This window comes from Sinocyclocheilus rhinocerous, unplaced genomic scaffold (assembly GCF_001515625.1).
Source record: "Sinocyclocheilus rhinocerous isolate Xijiao unplaced genomic scaffold, SAMN03320098_v1.1 scaffold809, whole genome shotgun sequence".
NCBI classification, from domain to species: Eukaryota; Metazoa; Chordata; class Actinopteri; order Cypriniformes; family Cyprinidae; genus Sinocyclocheilus; species Sinocyclocheilus rhinocerous.
This window is the reverse complement of record NW_015652299.1, coordinates 209,851-228,087: the sequence shown is the minus strand read 5'-3', so window position 1 is coordinate 228,087 and position 18,237 is coordinate 209,851. Positions and strand designations below refer to the sequence as shown.

Here is an 18,237-nt window from a genome sequence, read left to right as displayed (position 1 = left end):
GCCACCCGGACAGCTGCTGCAACAATCGGTTTGCATAACCAAAGAATTTCTGCACAAACCATCACATCACAAACCTTATCAAACCATCTGGTGGGTTTGCTGCCAAAAAGCAATTTTTTTAGTTTCATCTGACCATAGAAGCCAGTCCCGTTTGAAGTTCCAGTCGTGTCTGACAACTGAATATGATGGAGTTTATTTTTGGATGAGCGAGGAGGATTTTTCTTGAAACCCTCCCGAACAACATGTGTCGATACTCTTTGGCCACTCAAACTCTCCTCCTCATCGTGCATTAGGACGATATAGACACACAGCCTCTTCCAGGCAGATTTGTAACATCTTTAGTTGATTGGAACTTCTTAATTATTGCCCTGATTGTGGAAATGGGGATTTTCAATGCTTTAGCTCTTTTCTTACAGACACTTTCTATTTCGTGAAGCTCAACAATCTTGTTCTGCACATCAGACTATATTCTTTGGTTTTACTACTTGTGATGGACGATTAAGGGAATTTGACCTTTGTGTTCCTCATATTTATAATCCAGTGGAACAGGAAGTCATGGCTGGACAATGTCATGCTCCTATATATATATATATATATATATATATAAACTGTATATCCACAGTGTGTCACTTCTCTCTATGTGGAAACACTTTGTAGCAGCTAACAATGATTTAGCAATTCTATTTGTTGATTTTGCTCCCTTGCACTCAAACTTTACATTCTCGTCTAAGAACGGCTGTCAAGTCTTTTGTTGAGTTATTTTGTTCTTGTTTTACGATGTTCCTGCTCAGCAGTGTTTGCAGCGGTGGCCCTCTGAGAACTCCACGCTGTGATATTAATTGCTTGTTTTAACAGTGAGGCTGACTCATTCAGACGTTACCCCTGAGAACTGCATTTTTTTTTCTTTCTTTCTTCTTCCTCTCGGCTGCTATTATCTAAAAGAAGAAGAGATGAGTTTCTGAACCGATGAGAAATCTCTTGCACACTGGGACAGTAACAGGCAAAAGTCGGACCCTCTTGTGTGTTTATCTTATACAGTGGAGATAACATTAAAAGAACTGTCTGAAACCTACTGAGTGAGCAAAATGGCAAACTGTTAAAGAATAAAACTGCATACACCACTATTCTAATATCTGGGGTCAGTGAGATATTTGATGTTTTTAAAGGAATCTTCTGCTTGATCGAAAATATAGTAAAAAATGGCAATACTGTGAAATATTAATAAAGTTCTATTTAATATATTTTAAAATACTAACTTTTTTCAGGATATATATATATATATATATAGTCATTTTTTATCATTTCAATGCATACTTGTTGAAAACTTACTATTTTCAAAGAGGTTTCCAAATTTCCAAATAGGCTGATAAATCAGATTTTCCCATCCCACACTCATACCATTGGTTAAGGCAGTGTTTCTGTGTTGAGATGTTCAAACAAATGACGTGAGGTTTTTAAAATGTCAAAGAGCCACATAACTGTCAAACAATGATATAATTATTTTTTTAACACAGCAAATTACACGCATCTTCGTTAGGTATACTACCCCATCAAACTGACATGGTAGGTCATTTATTATGATTAAAAGCTTTGGTATTTAGTCACTTCTAACATATGGCCACCACAATTGCAATTAACCAAATGTCCACTCATATATCTCTTCCGAAACCCCATTAAACATAGTTTTCCTCACTTAATCAAGTTCTTGAATAATATATAAACCATTTGCAGCAATGTAATCAATCTCAGCTGTAAAACCACACTCTTCAGACCACACATGCCTGATTCGAGCCCTGATGCATGACAATGGAGACTATATACTTTTAGTTTCATCTGACCATAGAAGCCAGTCCCGTTTGAAGTTCCAGTCGTGTCTGACAACTGAATATGATGGAGTTTATTTTTGGATGAGCGAGGAGGATTTTTCTTGAAACCCTCCCGAACAACATGTGTCGATACTCTTTGGCCACTCAAACTCTCCTCCTCATCGTGCATTAGGACGATATAGACACACAGCCTCTTCCAGGCAGATTTGTAACATCTTTAGTTGATTGGAACTTCTTAATTATTGCCCTGATTGTGGAAATGGGGATTTTCAATGCTTTAGCTCTTTTCTTACAGACACTTTCTATTTCGTGAAGCTCAACAATCTTGTTCTGCACATCAGACTATATTCTTTGGTTTTACTACTTGTGATGGACGATTAAGGGAATTTGACCTTTGTGTTCCTCATATTTATAATCCAGTGGAACAGGAAGTCATGGCTGGACAATGTCATGCTCCTATATATATATATATATATATATATATAAACTGTATATCCACAGTGTGTCACTTCTCTCTATGTGGAAACACTTTGTAGCAGCTAACAATGATTTAATAATTTCATTTGCTGATTTTGCTCCCTTGTGTTCAAACTTTACATTCTCCACTAAGAAAGGCTGTCAGCGATTTGAAAATAAAATAATAATAATAAAAATAATTGTTGAGTTATTTTATTCTTGTTTTATAATGTTCCTGCTCAGCAGTGTTTGCAGCGGTGGCCCTCTGAGAACTCCACGCTGTGATATTAATTGCTTGTTTTAACAGTGAGGCTGACTCATTCAGACGTTTTTTTTTCCTTTTTCTTCTTCCTCTCAGCTGCTATTATCTAAAAGAAAAAGAGATGAGTTTCTGAACTGATGGGAAATCTCCTGCACGCTGGGATGGTACAACATGATCTCATAATTCGTATGTATTTTACGTAAAATGTGGTTCTATAAAACGTACATGTACTTACGTTTTTACAGGCACTAAAACATACAATACTGACTTATTTTCAGCATCTAAACGTACAAATACTTACGTATTTTCAGCATTTAAACGTACAAAACTGACATACTGACAACACCTAAAAATTAATCCTTATGAATATTGACATCGCAGCATTAATTTTATTATTAGTTGTCATATCAGTTACCTTGTTTTCAATTGCATTATTAAATTGTTTACTCGTTTACTTAATATGAATGATAACATTTCGTTTTGTTGTGGGATTTCTGCTGCCAACTCGTTTCCAAGAATAGGCCTACATACAATACATGTTACAATACATGTTACTACATACATGTCAAACAAGACTTCACTTTAAACCTTAAAATAAATAACATTTCTGCAATCGTTTAACCTTTACTTGTCATGTAATGTTTACTTTGTTTGCCATGGGCCACAAAAGGCGTTTTCTCCGACATGCTGTGACTGACAATAGAACTATAAAATACAACAAAAACGCAACATAATTATGAAATGAAACAATTTTATTCGTGCGCTGTAATCCAAATCTTCCGAATTATACGATTGCGAGGAACAGACCCAAATCCAAGCCTTTATATGGTGATCTTCATCTCCATCCTGAGCAGCGAGTGACCGTGAGCAGACTGACGCGCTCTTTACAAATTCAAATGTTGCCGCTTCAAACGACAGGTTTTACGGCAGGATAATTGAACGCTCATTGGCTTTCGCCTGCATTTGTCACAGATTGCGACATGCCGTGTTTCTGGTGAGGTGTGTTTGAATGATGCGTGCGCGCGCCTTCATGGAGTGGATCGGGAAAATAATCTGGATAATATTTTCAGCGTTTAACAACATAAATTCTGCTCTGCACCTCACACAAACCTACTGTATTCCGCCAGAGAGGACTGCGGGGTGCAACGCATCATTTGGATTACATTTGATGCTGCTTTTGACATTTTTGCAATAATCCGATCAGGATTTTTGCAGCCGATACTGAGTACCGATTTCTTGTCATGGTGATCGGCCAATACCGATGCCGATTCTGATGCTTCAAGCTTTATATACTGTGACAACTCACAAAAGACTATTTTTAACCAAGCAGCGCGGAGAGCCTCTTCAGAAACGTGCCGCGGTTGGCTGATAAACACAAGCACTGTCTAGAGCGGCCACGATCAGCTCCGGTGGGCGTGGATCCGTAACGCGCCGCAGACGCTTGCAGTGAGGCGCAGATCAGCTCTAACGTCACTGAATCTGCTGTGTAGATGAATCATGCAAAACATACACGACAAAGAGCAAATTTTTCATTGTTTCTCAAAACGTCATAGCATTGCCATATTCGCTATAAAATGGGTAGGTTTAGGTTTGGGGGTAGGTTAAGGGGTCTAAAAATCTAAATCGCTTATTGATAAAATTATAAAAATGCACTGCATTGATACGAATCATGATACAAAAGATAAGTAAATATTTGTACGTTTTTTAGCTAAAAATACGTAGTGATTTGTACGTTTTAAATGTTGAAATACGTCTAAATTGTACATTTTAGCATCAATAAAAACGTACAAAAATGTAAGTTTTGTGCTTGTAAATATTACGTATTAATACCTACGCATAAACAAGACCAGGCTGGATGGTAACAGGCACAAGTTGGACCCTCTTTTGTGTTTATCTCATACAGTGGCGATAACATTAAAAGAACATTCTGAAACCTACTGAGCGAGCAAAATGTTAACAATAAAAAGTTCATACACCACCATTCAAAAGTTCAGTCAGTATGATTTTTGATATTTTTGAAAGAAGTCTCTTATGCTCACTAAGGCTGCATTTATTTGATAAAAAATACAGTAAAAAACAGTAATATTGTTAAATATTATTACAGTTTAAAATAACTGTTTTCTATTTTAATAAATTTAAAAATGTAATGTATTATTGTGATGTAAAGCCGAAGTTACAGCATCATCACTCCAGTCTTCAGTGTCACATGATCATTCAGAAATCATTCTAATATGCTGATTTGCTCATCAAGAAAAAATAAATAAATCTTAATATATATTGAACTCCTACTTAAGTGGGTTACAAAGCACTCTTAATTTCACTAATTACACTTAATACAAATTTAAATTGTAATACATTTTCATTTAATTGCACATAACAAGCAAATAAGTGTCTGCTTAATATTTTTTGTGAAAGTGTGATACATTTTTATTTCAGGATTTTATTTATTTTTATTTATTTATTTGAACAGAAAGTTTGAATAGCAGCATTTATTTGAAAGAGACATCGTTTTTAGCATTAAAATATTTTTGCTGCCGTACTGCACCATACCATATCATGCACATTACAACATCTTACAGAAATATGTAATTTCTGCACTACTAGAAAAAATAAATGCAAACATAATGATTGTTTTCAAAGAGGTTTCCTGAACACCCTACTCATCTACCATTGGTTGACCAATTAGAAATCCCCACCCCACACTCACACCATGGGTTAAGCCAGTGTTGCCGTGTTGAGATGCTCAAACAAACAGAGTAATGTTTTTTTTTTTTTTTTTGTAAGTGTCAAAGAACCACTTTTAGCTGTCTCTTATGTCAAACAAAGAATTTTTTTTTTTTGACAAAGAAACAATTACACACATCATCTTTAAGCAGACTACCCCATCAAACTGACATTAGTGACATGTTATTGTGTCACTATTACGGTAGCTCATTTGTTATAATTAGAAGCTTTGGTATTTAGTCACATCTAAGACAGCTGCTTAACATATGGCCATCCCAATTGCAATTAACCAAATGTCCACTCATATATATCTTCCGAATCCTGATTAAACATGGTTTTCCTGACTTAATCAAGTTCTTGAATGATATATAAACCATTTGCAACAATGTAATCAGCTCTAAAATCACACTTTTCAGACCACGATGTGCCTGATTCGAGCCCCCATGCATGACAATGCAGACTATACCAGACTTCTTGTGTTGGACACTGAAATGCACTACTTTCAATAATATGCACTATTTTAAATAATAATGATAATAATAAGTATTTTTTTATAGTGTATTTTTTGTTGTTTATTTTGTTTTTAATGTCTAATGCAAAGATACATTTTTTGATTGTGGAAATACTTTTTGGGCTCACAGTATGTAAGCCTTTATGTATTTTGCATTTTGTATTCAATGTCACTAATGCATACAGTACTTTTTTTGTTCATTTGCTTAAAATTATTATCTAATGCAAATACATTCATATTTGGGTTCAACGTATGTTCATATGTTCAGTATTTTGCATCAAATGTCGTTGCAAAAGAACAAAACAGATATTCATTCATTTAGTGTCCCTTTTACAATGTTTATATATATATATATATATAATATTATTAGTATTATTGTTAACATTAATATTAATATTATTATTATTATTATTATTATTATTGAAATGCCCGAAGGGCTACCAGGGATTTTGAAATTTTGTGAGCCCTGCAGATAAAAGCAAAACCAAACAACAGAAGAAAGAAGACACAATCAGGAAACACAGAGGGAATTCAGTGCTCAGTGAGAGAGAGTGAGGTGCGAACAGAGGAAAAGAAACATAGGAGTGCATCAGTCTGTGTACCTTGAGGCCAGAGTCATAGAGGGAAAGGCCTACAATGGCATGCGTTAGTGTGAGCTAGGCTGGATGGTTGCGTACTCGACAAGGTCCCCATCAGTGTGCACAGAGCTTCGTGGGCTGGGAGAGGAAGCCAAAGCTGCAGTATCCAATTCCGCATACTGGACATCACAGTCCTTGTGACCAGAATTCTGGAGATAAGAGAGGTGGAGAGGATTTATGAGGATTGGAGCTTAGAACGACAGAGTGAGAGAGAAACAGAGAGAGCGTAGAGGAGAACAGAAAGAGAGAGAACAGAGCTGTCACTCCAATCAGTGAACACAGACTCCAGGTTAGTGAAATGAAGGGGAATAAAAACTTTTACTGAGGAGTCCAGTCTTACAAAACTTTCTGAAAAATGTATTTTTATCTAAGGGTGAATCACACTAACTAACCAACTAACTAAAAACATGTCCAAGCCATTTTTTTTAAATCACAAGATTTGTTTTGCATTATGTTTTATGAAGCATGTTTTATTTTTTCCCCACTTTTTCATTACCTTAATGCATCTGGGTGTTTTATTATTATTATTATTTATTATTATTATTATTATTATTATTATTATTATTATTATTATTATTATTATTATTATTATTATTATTATTATTATTATTATTATTATTATTATTATTTTATATTACATTCAGGAGGGGGGGGGGGCTTAATTGCCATGAAAAAAAAAACTAAAAATATACAAATTAGTATAATTATGATTTTTATGTAATTAAATAATAATTAGTAATTCTAAATAATATACATTATGTGTAGATGTTATTCATATATTAAGAAAACATTTAAACATATTGTAACAATGTGCCTTTTTACAATAATGAGAATCAGAGCTCTTTTTTCACATTATAGTATTGATAATTTACTATTTAGAGTTAATATATGGTAATGAGAAATATGGGAGTGAAAAAAAAAAGTGTAGAATGTCTTTTAAGTTAAATATGGCTTGGATGTCCGTGCCATGTTTTGTGAGATTCAACTTTACATATTTGGCTTGTGTGCTGATAGTGAAACCAGACCGAAAATTATTTTTTTATGCACTGAATTGTGTGATTCATATTTTTAAAGCTTTAAAAATGTATTTATATTTACTCTGTAAGTGGCAGATACTTTTGTGTTGGTATCACCATCTTGACTCTGTGACTGCCTTCAGCCTCTGCAGCTGTTAAATGATTTAGTTCAGGCATTATGACGAAACTCCTCCAGTCAAGAGACATGGAAGAGCAGAGATGAGATGAATGGACAGACATTATGAAGCATGATAATGATAACACAGAAAACAGACTTGGTGATGTTTTCATATGAAGACAGATGGCCTGGCATGTAACTGATAAATCAATCAAGCTAGAACAAACAAACTTGAGCCTGTGCTCAAAAGGGCCAAGGACTCAAAAACAGCTCCTCAAGGTTGAACAAATGACCATCAATGATGTGAATCTGTGAGTTGACATACAGCGGTCCCATATTTGAACGTATTTAAACAATGTATGAATGCCATTGCAGTACATATCCAGGGCCGGTTCTAGATATTTGGAGGCCTTAGGCAAAATTCATGTTGGAGCTCCCCCACCCTCAATAAAAAGCACTTGAAACAAATATGATTCCTAACCTTGACATACAGCGGTCCCATATTTGAACGTATTTAAACAATGTATGAATGCCATTGCAGTACATATCCAGGGCCGGTTCTAGATATTTGGAGGCCTTAGGCAAAATTCAAGGCCCCCATCCCCCACCCTCAATAAAAAGCACTTGAAACAAATATGATTCCTAACCTTTTTATTTATACAACATTTAATTTTAAAATGTGTATATTTTTACTTACCGGTCCCGGTCAAAAGTTTGGACACATTACTATTTTTAATGTTTTTGAAAGAAGTTGCTTATGATCATCATGTCTGCATTCATGTGATAAATACATACATAAATACAGAAAGAACTGTCATATTGTGAAACGTTATTACAGTTTAAAATAACGGTTTTCTATTTTTACCATCCTTTAAAATATATATTTCTGTAATGCATTGCTGAATTTTCATCAGCCATTAGCCCAATCTTCAGTGTCACATGATCCTTCAGAAATCATTCTCATATGCTGATTTATTATCAATGTTAGAAACAGTTGTGCTGCTTAATATTTATTTTATAACCTTTGATACTTTTTTCAGGATTTGATGATTAAAAAGTAAAAAAGAACAGCTTTTACTCAAAACAGAAATATTTTATAATATACGTCTTTGCCATCACTTTTGTTCAATTTAACATATATTTTTACTGTATTTATTTCTGTATTTTTGATCAAATAAATGCAGACTTGATCATAAGCAACTTGTTTGAAAAGCAATAGTAGCTAATGTGTCCAAACTTTTGACCAATATTAATGTATATTAATCAAACTTTTTCTATGGTAATCTCTTTTTGGTTTATTGAGGATGTTATTATACCCATGATATTATTATTATTATTATTATTATTATTATTATTTTGCAGTAATTTATTCACAGTTCCTGAATACCAATTCAGTAAATGAACATCAGTGCTTTTATCATTTTGTTTTTTCCTAGCTGGGTATAGATTTCCTCCTCCCATTTAATCAATATTGACTACAGATATTGTCATATTAGTAATATTAATAATATGATATTATGCATTGCATTGCTACCTTAAATATGCACTACATACAAATGAAGTTAAAGAGACATTTCTAGTTAGTTGAAACGTAAATTAAGTTTTATGTTAGAGCAGTAATGTAATCATCAGCAGAATTTAGATGATACACACTGAGGTCATTTTATTGAAACATTAAAAATGTTCTAGTGTGTTTGCCTTTGACTTTAAATACAAACTTCTTTGCTTTTACTTTAGCAGCTATTTTGTTAGTCAGCTCCTGACGCGATGTCATTCATTGTGCAAGCAAATTCAAAGCGTCGCGTCTGGTTGCATCAACAGCGCTCGCGTACTTTTAAACTCGTAATAAACCGGTGAATGATCTGTCCAGAAATGACGCTGATCGACAGAACAAGTTTATATATAGGCCACATCCACACGAAGCCAGACCTTTCCCTATCCAATCTTTTTTTTTTTTTTTCTCGTTCTAAAAAAAAAAATCCGTACACACGAAACCACCATCATCGTTTCACAAAAATATACGGATTAGCTGTACACGAAAACGCAAGGGTGTCGTTTTCCGATCTATCCACTCTGGAACCCGGTTTCAAAAAATAGGAGTTTTTTTCCAAAAATTCAAAAATAGCGGTTTCAGGCTCTCAAAACACCGATACGATACAAATTTTTTCACGTCTCCTTGTGAACGGGCTCTAAGTGACCAATTTTTATGGCAATGAAAACTGTAACATGTATATCTTGTGTATACATTGTTTCTTTCATTTGACCTAGTTTTCAGTTTGTCTAGTTAATTGATTAGTTCCCACATGTAGCCTCTGTTTTTGACATCGGCTCGTCAGATGTTTTGTTCCGTCCGTTGATTTATTACTTTCTTTCAAATTGTGAATGGATTATGCAGAGAAATCGAGCAAAGGGCGCTCCCCTTATAGCAGAGCTGATTTTAACAGTTGACCGAAAAATGACTGAGCTGGCTTATCTAAAACCAGGAAGTAACCGTGCATATAGTCAATTCCTGGAGGGCCGGAGCTCTGCAGAGTTTTGTTCCAACGCTGCTCCAACACACATAACATGTAGTTTTCAAATAAGTCTTTTTTTTTTTTTTTTTACTTCAAACAGTTGCATCTGGCCAAAATATGAGTCCTCTATCTCCAGGTAAAATAAATAAATAAATCAGGAGTGAAATATGCACTAATTAAGCACTGTTTACAAAAACAGTTCAAAACAAATATGTTTGTTGATTTTGATGTAAGAGGACAACAGGGAATGGAAGCGTTATTATGGATTAAGGACTCATATTTTACCTGAAAACAATGGTTTGAGGTTAAAACACCTTAATGACAGATTTGTTTCTTACACATATGCAGCTTTTCTCTTCACAAGATGTTCATTGATGGTCTAGAGTGGTGTGGATTATTGTGATGTTTTTACCAGTCGTTTGGACTCTCATTCTGACGGCACCCATGCAATGCTAAATTTCTCAAATTCTGTTCCAATGAAGAAAAAACTCATTGGATGTCCTGAGTGTGAGTACATTTTCATCAAATTTTCATTTTTGGGTGAACTATTCCTTTAATTGTGTGTTAAATGTACACATACTCTTTGGGCCCACTGTAATAGATGTAGAAGAGAAGAGACAGAAAGGTAGAAGATGTATTTCATACATCAAGAACACATTGAGAAAAAAAAAAATAAAATAAAAAAGTGCCACAATCAAAAACAATCAGCCATTCACACAGATCTGATCAAATCTGATATAAAAGAAGACAAGCATAATATGAAAGCAAAATAAATGGACACACTAAATGACAAACTTTGACGCAATCACAGGATCTAAAAACATTAGGATAAGATGAGATGGCAATGTTTTGAAATTATTTAGCCCATAAAATGTTTATGAGACAAACTGATTCTCATAAAAAGGTCATTATCTGCTTTGTTCTGGCCACAAATCGTTGAATAGTAATAAAAGAATTCACAATTTTCGAGTAATGCGGCAGATTTCACCCGCAGGCCGCATTAATGTGGTGGCTCTACAGCCATTATCCAATCACTGCTGAGGAGTTAATGAACACTCTGGTGGAATTCTATAATCTCTCAGTGGTGGCACTTTATATTCCAACTAGGAGCATAAACTGTCATCTTCCTTTATCATTACTTTCCCTCCGTTTTCTGGCACAGCAGGATTTTCGCTTCTGCTTTGACGGTTCCTATCCTCTTTATATCCCATAGTTCATGATAACATCTAGCAGATAATTGTTTTATTCAGATTCAAATGACAAACTCCCCATCTGAGTGATGCTGCGGTGGAAAAAGGGGCTTGTAATCTTCAGTAATTCACTAGGTTTGTAAGATGCTATAGATATTGGTTTTGATGTCTCTGTGATAGTAATGCAAAGAGACGTGGAGTGTGAGGTATCTCCTGCGGGCCGTGCTCTTTGTGAATGGGAGATGAGATGAGCTCTGCGGTATTTGTGTGCTCTGCCTTTGGTGCAGTGCTGAGAGCTGGCGAGTTTGACTCTCTGGCCCTTTCTGCTTAAGATGACAAAGTGAACAAAGAGCCGGGTTGCCTCTACACCTACCCCTGATTTTCCATCCCTGGAGTTCGAGAGGCTTTAGGAAGACACAGGCTGCATCCCAATTCGCCTAGCTGCTATCCGTACTGTAGAGTTTGCAAAATGAGGATTAGGGAGTCCCAAAAAATCGGAGGGAATTCAGAATGCCATTTTTGCCAGTTTATGATATGAGAATAGTAAGGCCTGTAGATAGGGAGTATGTGTTAAGAAAAATATAATTATATTTTCAGAATGACATTTTTTTTTTTCAACCTAGTCTGTGGGGTAAAACGCCACCAGGGGACATGGCTTAATTACTGTAATTACTGTGTTCTGAACATCAGATCCTTTGTTTTTCCATCAAATGTACTGTATTCTAACTAGTTGGCTGAATAAAAATATTTGGAATTTATATTTAAAATTGGAATTTATATTTGCAGGCATTTCTCCCCACCCTATCTATATAAAAATGTGTAGCATTAAATTGTGTTAATGTTGGTTAAATGCAATTTTAACAAATCCTATTTGGATTTTTTTTTTATCACTAATTTCTTAATAATAGTTAAAAAAATTATTAACATTAACCAAAAGAAATAAAAGATGTAAAATGTTAAATTATGGTAGTTATTCTTTACAGCTGATGCAATAACTAGGCTACTATTAATGAGTGAAACCTTTGTAACATGCTACTGTACGTTTTTAAGTGTTTATCTTCAAAGTTGTATTTTAGAATTTTTTATTAAAATTAAAGCCCCCGGCTCGACCATAAGGACTGCCCAATGGCCCGGGGCCAGCAAGATGCTCGGGACAGCAGACAGATTTTCACTGCTCCAATCGGGCCACTTCTGTGTCTTCACAAAAGTTTATAATTCGCACGTGTGTTAAGCCTTGCCGATTTAACCATTTAAGAGAGTTTAAAGCATTCAAGGGCAAGAAGACGTGAAAGAGGGCTCCATTCAGTGGGTTCTGTGCGCACAGAGCCGTGTCTCAGCACACGAGCCCCAAATAATCATTGCATAGTCTTTAGTGCAGTGTTTCCCAACCTTTTTTTAGTCGCGGCACCCTTTGGAAAGAAACAATACTGTACTACATCGATGTTTCCTGTCGGCTCGATTTTTGAGTGGACTTTGCTGTTCCGATTCGCATGAACGGTATACGAGTGGAGCTGAGCGTAGCGCACACGCATAGAGCGGGATAATACGCAGAGCGTCACACCACGTGAAAGTGAAACCTGAGCGGTGAACTAATTTTCGGCAGGCGAAATTTCGGTGCATCTCTAATTATTGGCGGCATCAGGAATGGCTATTATATAATAGATGCTTTTTTTTAAAAAACATTTTAGCAATTTAAAAATATTAAAAAATGATTTTTTACTTGGCACCCCTGCTCTCAACAGACGGCACCCCGGTTGGGAAACACTGCTTTAGTGTATTAATTACAAATAATAAAGCCATTCAGTCAAGAGTTATTCAGTCAAGAGCAGTGAGTAGCCTAATTCCCTCTATTCTTTCGTAGTTTGAGGTGTATTATATTAAGATCTAAATCACAAATTTAATATGTCACACATCAGATTTTTCCACAACTGTTTACGTTCATTTAAGACATACCCATCTATGTTTAAGTGAACACTATCAAAGACAGAAATATTTTGAAGTAACTGTGTTGCATGCTGCCTCAGATGTGGCCTTCTGTGTGCGCGCTTCAAGTGTTTCAGTCAGGGCTGTTTCTAGTCATTTTGACGCCCTACGCGAAGTCCCTGTTGGGGCCCCTAAACTTTGCATGCAACAATCCTGCAGCAATTGACAGCGCTCTGATCCAGTGGAATACAGGCATCGTCAGATTGACAGTACTCTAGCCAAATGATGTTGGGGAATCCAGTGGGGGTGCTAATTATATTTCAGGTTGGCCGTGCCACTTTTCATCATGCCAGTGTAGTGCCCCCTCCTGCTGCTGGCACCCTAGGTGACCACCTAGCTTGCCTATGCCTAGAAACGGGCCTGGTTTCAGTGAGTGCGAGTAACGCATTGAGATCATTTTTGTGGCTTAGCCTATTGCGTTCAAAAACTAGTTTTAACATCAAGCACGTCCCGCATTATTTTCTCATTCATGCATGTTTTTTTTGTTTGTTTTTTTCGTCAAAACCGAAATGTGCCCAAATATCTTGCTTTAAAGAAGTTTATTATCTGGTAGAAGTAAGATTATCTGGAAACATCAGTCGCTATTAAGTGCTTTGCTTTCAAAGGCATACACAACTTTTATTTATTAATATAGCCTATAAAAAGTAGCCTACTTTCTTATAATAAAACAGTACATTAATATGTATGATAGGACTATTTAATTACATTTATGCAGAATCGTCCGCATCAGCATCACGATGCGTCATAAAAATGATTATATTCCACAGCTGTAGTGTGGGGTGGCTAACTAATTACTGCGAGCTCAACAATGTTAAGATGAAAAAGGAGTTAATTATTTGACTAATTATAGCCTATTGTATCTAGCTACTGATAGCATGACCTACCTTTGCAATGCTCTGCATCTGCATCTTCTCCTAGCCCTGCGTTAAAATATGCAGTGAGCTTTGGAATTTATTTATTTATTTTATTTTTCAACAAATTTTACTTTACACCTTGTTTTTGGCTTTTTTTTCCTCTTTCATATTTGGGAGCGTTTGACACAGGACAACACCTTCACATGCATTCAAATCGTAATTTTAAGGGAACAGTCAACTCAACAGTCAACAATTATAAAATGCGGTTACAATTTTTTCCGACATCACGACCCAGCTTACTACACACTAAAAATATGCAATTTCCCCAAAACAGTCTATACTTCTAGTCCGTTAAAGCATACAAATTGGAATGCAGCCACAGCCTATGAAAAGCAAACAGGAAGTGTTGCCTGAGCCTCACTGTAGGGCCACTGATGGGACGTGAGGTGTGTGTAAATAAGGATTTTGACATTGATTACTTAAGACCCCATCTGAAATGGCTTTTTAGCCACACACCAATCACTTTTGCAATGTTTCTGCCCTTTTCAACGATTGAAGCACAATCCAGCAAACACAATGGACATGCTAGTCAAGCTAATTACAGTCACGTCAGCTATTGAGGGGTGGTGTATCCCCTCTGGGAGCATGCGTTCCGGATCGGAAAAGCTCCTTCATTAGTCTCCGGCTCTTTTCATTAGCAAAAAACACTAAGAACTTAAGCTGAAGTTGACATTGAGATTGAAGTTAAGTTGACATGACAGACAATTTGCGTTTTTCATCACATTATATGTCAGAATTTAATGTATTGTTTTCATTCTCTGCATGTAGATAATGCATAGATGTACCACTGCAGTATCACATATATTGAACTAGATTACATCTTTGCTAGCATGAGTGCTTTGAATCCTGTAATTTTGAAATGACACCACTTTATGCTCTCATACGAATACTTGTTAATCCACTGTTGTGTAGTTAGTGTAATTAGGGTTTGACAGTTCAAGTTAAATACAGCACAGCAAATTCAGGAGATTTTTTCTTAGACATGCTTTGCTATAAGAAGAGTCACGTAGCTGTTTATTCACAGTACAAGAAGCAATAGTTTCCCACTCTTTCATAGTATAATCATCTCCACAGTCCCTCTTGTATACACTCACCATCATAAAGGCGCACTGCAGTTGGAGGTATAGTGCACTGCATTCCACTGTATGCTTTAAACAGGCAATTCACAACACCTCAACACTCTTGCTAGACTGTGAAAATACTTCACTACAAGTGTTTTCCTTGGCTTTTTTGTATCACATCAATGCATCAACATAGAGTCGGTGTACAAAAATTTGTATTTTTAATTAAATGTTGATCGATTTATTTTGTGCAGAGTCTAAAAGAAGGAAGTATTATGAGTGGATATGAACATGTGCGTGGATATTACTTAAATGTGAAGTACTGTATGAGACATCAAACATAATTGCAAGGGAATTGCTAGGTGGTTGCTTACGGCCAAAAAGTCCCACTCTCAAGTCTCTATGATTTTCAGCTCTTTAACCCTCTTTAACTTAGGGGTCACACTAATGATCTTCAGCAGTCAAAACAAAATGAAGACAATAAGAGTAACATCTTGTAAATGAAATGAATATACCATATGAGATTTTATGCTACTAGACTAGACATTTGCACCATGTCTATAAGGTAATTTATATAGAAATAAATGCACCATTTATTTAGATATCATCTAGGGGGAGAAATAAAGAAAATCATATACATTTAAATGGAGTATGTATTTCCTAGTTACATGTAAGCACATTTTCAGACATACTTACTTATTTTTAATAGGTTTTGCATTTAGATTTATATTTAGACATGATTAAAAATTACATCTGTCTGGCTGATTTGTATATTAAAAATGCTTTGCATTTTTGTATTTTTCACATTCATTTCCTATGGCGGTAATTTTTTACTTTAAATATTTTAAATGTGACTATTTTTTAAGACCATTTAGCCTTTTCTGATCAAGTCAATAATTTTTTTTTTATTTTGTGTGTGTGTTCATATAGCAAGTGCCACAAAGTTTCATACCATTCCAATGAAGTCAAGTTTGTAAAAATTCTAAATATCATCATAATAATAACAAATTAATTAATAATTTATGCATTTAGCAGACACTTTTATCCAAAGCGACTTACAGTGCATTCAGGCTATACATTTTTTACCAGTATGTGTGTTCCCTGGGAATCGAACCCACGACATTTTGCGCTGCTAACGCAATGCTCTACCACTGAGCCACAGGAACACAATTTATATACATAATATATTTTGTTTTACATAAAATTTAGGGTTAGGGGTTTGTTAAAATGAAAACCCACAGAAGCCATGTATTATTGTTTTTTGTCTTGTTTTCTTGTAATCATGACATATTTTTACAGTTATTCAGAGAAAGTAAGTTATATCGACTTTTTTCCTTAAGTTATATCAGGAAACAATAAGACAGACAACTAATAATACTGCATGGCCTCTGTGAACTTCCATTTGTTTGTATTAGTATTATTGCAGTTCTGTTTGATGTTGCACGTTTCACCTTATTGCAGTTCTGTTTGATGTTGCACGTTTCACCTTTACAAGTCAGCAACCCATTTTATTAAAGTGACCACATTAAAGATGAGTTGAAAAAAGGCTGGAAATCACAATTGTTTGTACTTTGCAGCAGGTGCATCAAACTGTATTATTTATCTTTGGTAGCAACAAATTTACAGCATGCTTTTTATTTCTACCAATAAAGAAATCCCAAACAACAAAAGACTGTCTAAACAAAAGCCACATCCTTCAAACACACTGCTAGTGCATTGCTGTGTTTAACGAGAATGAGACTTCGATCATTCCACAGCCGTGTCATGCCGTCAACGCAAGCCTGACAAATGTGACATTTTCACACACAATAAGCCCAACAGAGTTATAAAAGATGACAAACAACGAGCCTATAGCAGGCAGGAGATTGTGGCTCTTGAAGAGGCATGCAGCTCAGAGTTATAGAGAAGCAAATACATCAAGTATAACATGGCCTGCAAATGAGGGTAGGGGGCAGAAAGACAATGCAATACGATGTAGAGCCTATACAATCTATCCACACGGGGTTGCTGGATAACTAGTGTCTTAATTGCCCTGGACTGTAGAACACCATTGTATGTGAAAGAATGAGGTGTGGAGCGACCAGAAGAACTAAAACCTCACAGCAAGGATGGCCAAGTGTAAAGAGCAGTGAGATTAGTGTGTGTTTGGTTTGCTGTGGAGATATGACACTATTGTAATTCAATGACATGAAACACATGTGTGGATTTACAGTGTAAATGCATTTCCAGACTGCATTGCTTCATTCCTCTATGGTGAAAAGATTGAAACAAAAGCTCTGTTTCAAAATCTAGTGAGCCTCAGATATAGGCATATTTGAAGGTATCATACTGTACTGTAGCTGCAAAGCTTCTTCGAAAGATATCTTCCAAGATCATTTCTTTTGGCCAAATTCTAATAATTATTTTGACCAAATTATTTTTTTAAAGTATTTTTATTTCACAATAATATTGATTGATTTTGTGCGTACTTGCTTGAAATAATGTTGTTACAATATCAACAATTTAGATACCAAATTTCATAATTATCAGCACCAATTTTGATATCACAGCAAAAACTAATAGAGTAAACGAATGTAAGAAAAAGGTTCCCAAGCATATTGGTAACAACTTTTTTTGACAGTAAAAAACAAAAAAAGAACCAAGAAAATAATGACAAATAATAGGACAAATAAATACAAAAATACAACAGGACAAACATATCCTTTATTTGACCCTCTAACTCTAGCACTTTCTATTCTATTTTAATTCTACTTTATCTATATTTATCTTCTTTTTTGTTTTATTTTTTATAAAAAATAAAAAAAAACTAACAAACACTAGCTTTCTATTTTTTCTATTCTATCTACTTGTTTTTCTTTGTGCGTGTGTGTGTATATGTGTGTGTGTGTATAATATTTATATATATATTATATACACACCTTGCTACGTGTACTGCGTTAGGCTAACCGAGACTTGTCATTTGCACTTATATATTGTTGCTGGATATATTGTTGGATAAAAGCGTCTGCTAAATGACTAAATAAAT

General features: G+C 35.2%; 1 protein-coding gene across 1 annotated transcript in view; it reads right to left on the bottom strand.

The window, feature by feature from the left end:
- The window catches only part of LOC107714521 (nectin-1-like), a 193,300-nt gene that overhangs the window by 12,963 nt on the left and 162,100 nt on the right, over nucleotides 1–18,237 (bottom strand). Inside the window, exon 12 of the mRNA XM_016520374.1 lies at nucleotides 6,457–6,566. Coding sequence (XP_016375860.1) covers nucleotides 6,457–6,566 — 110 coding nt within the window. The remainder of the gene's footprint in view (nucleotides 1–6,456; nucleotides 6,567–18,237) is intronic.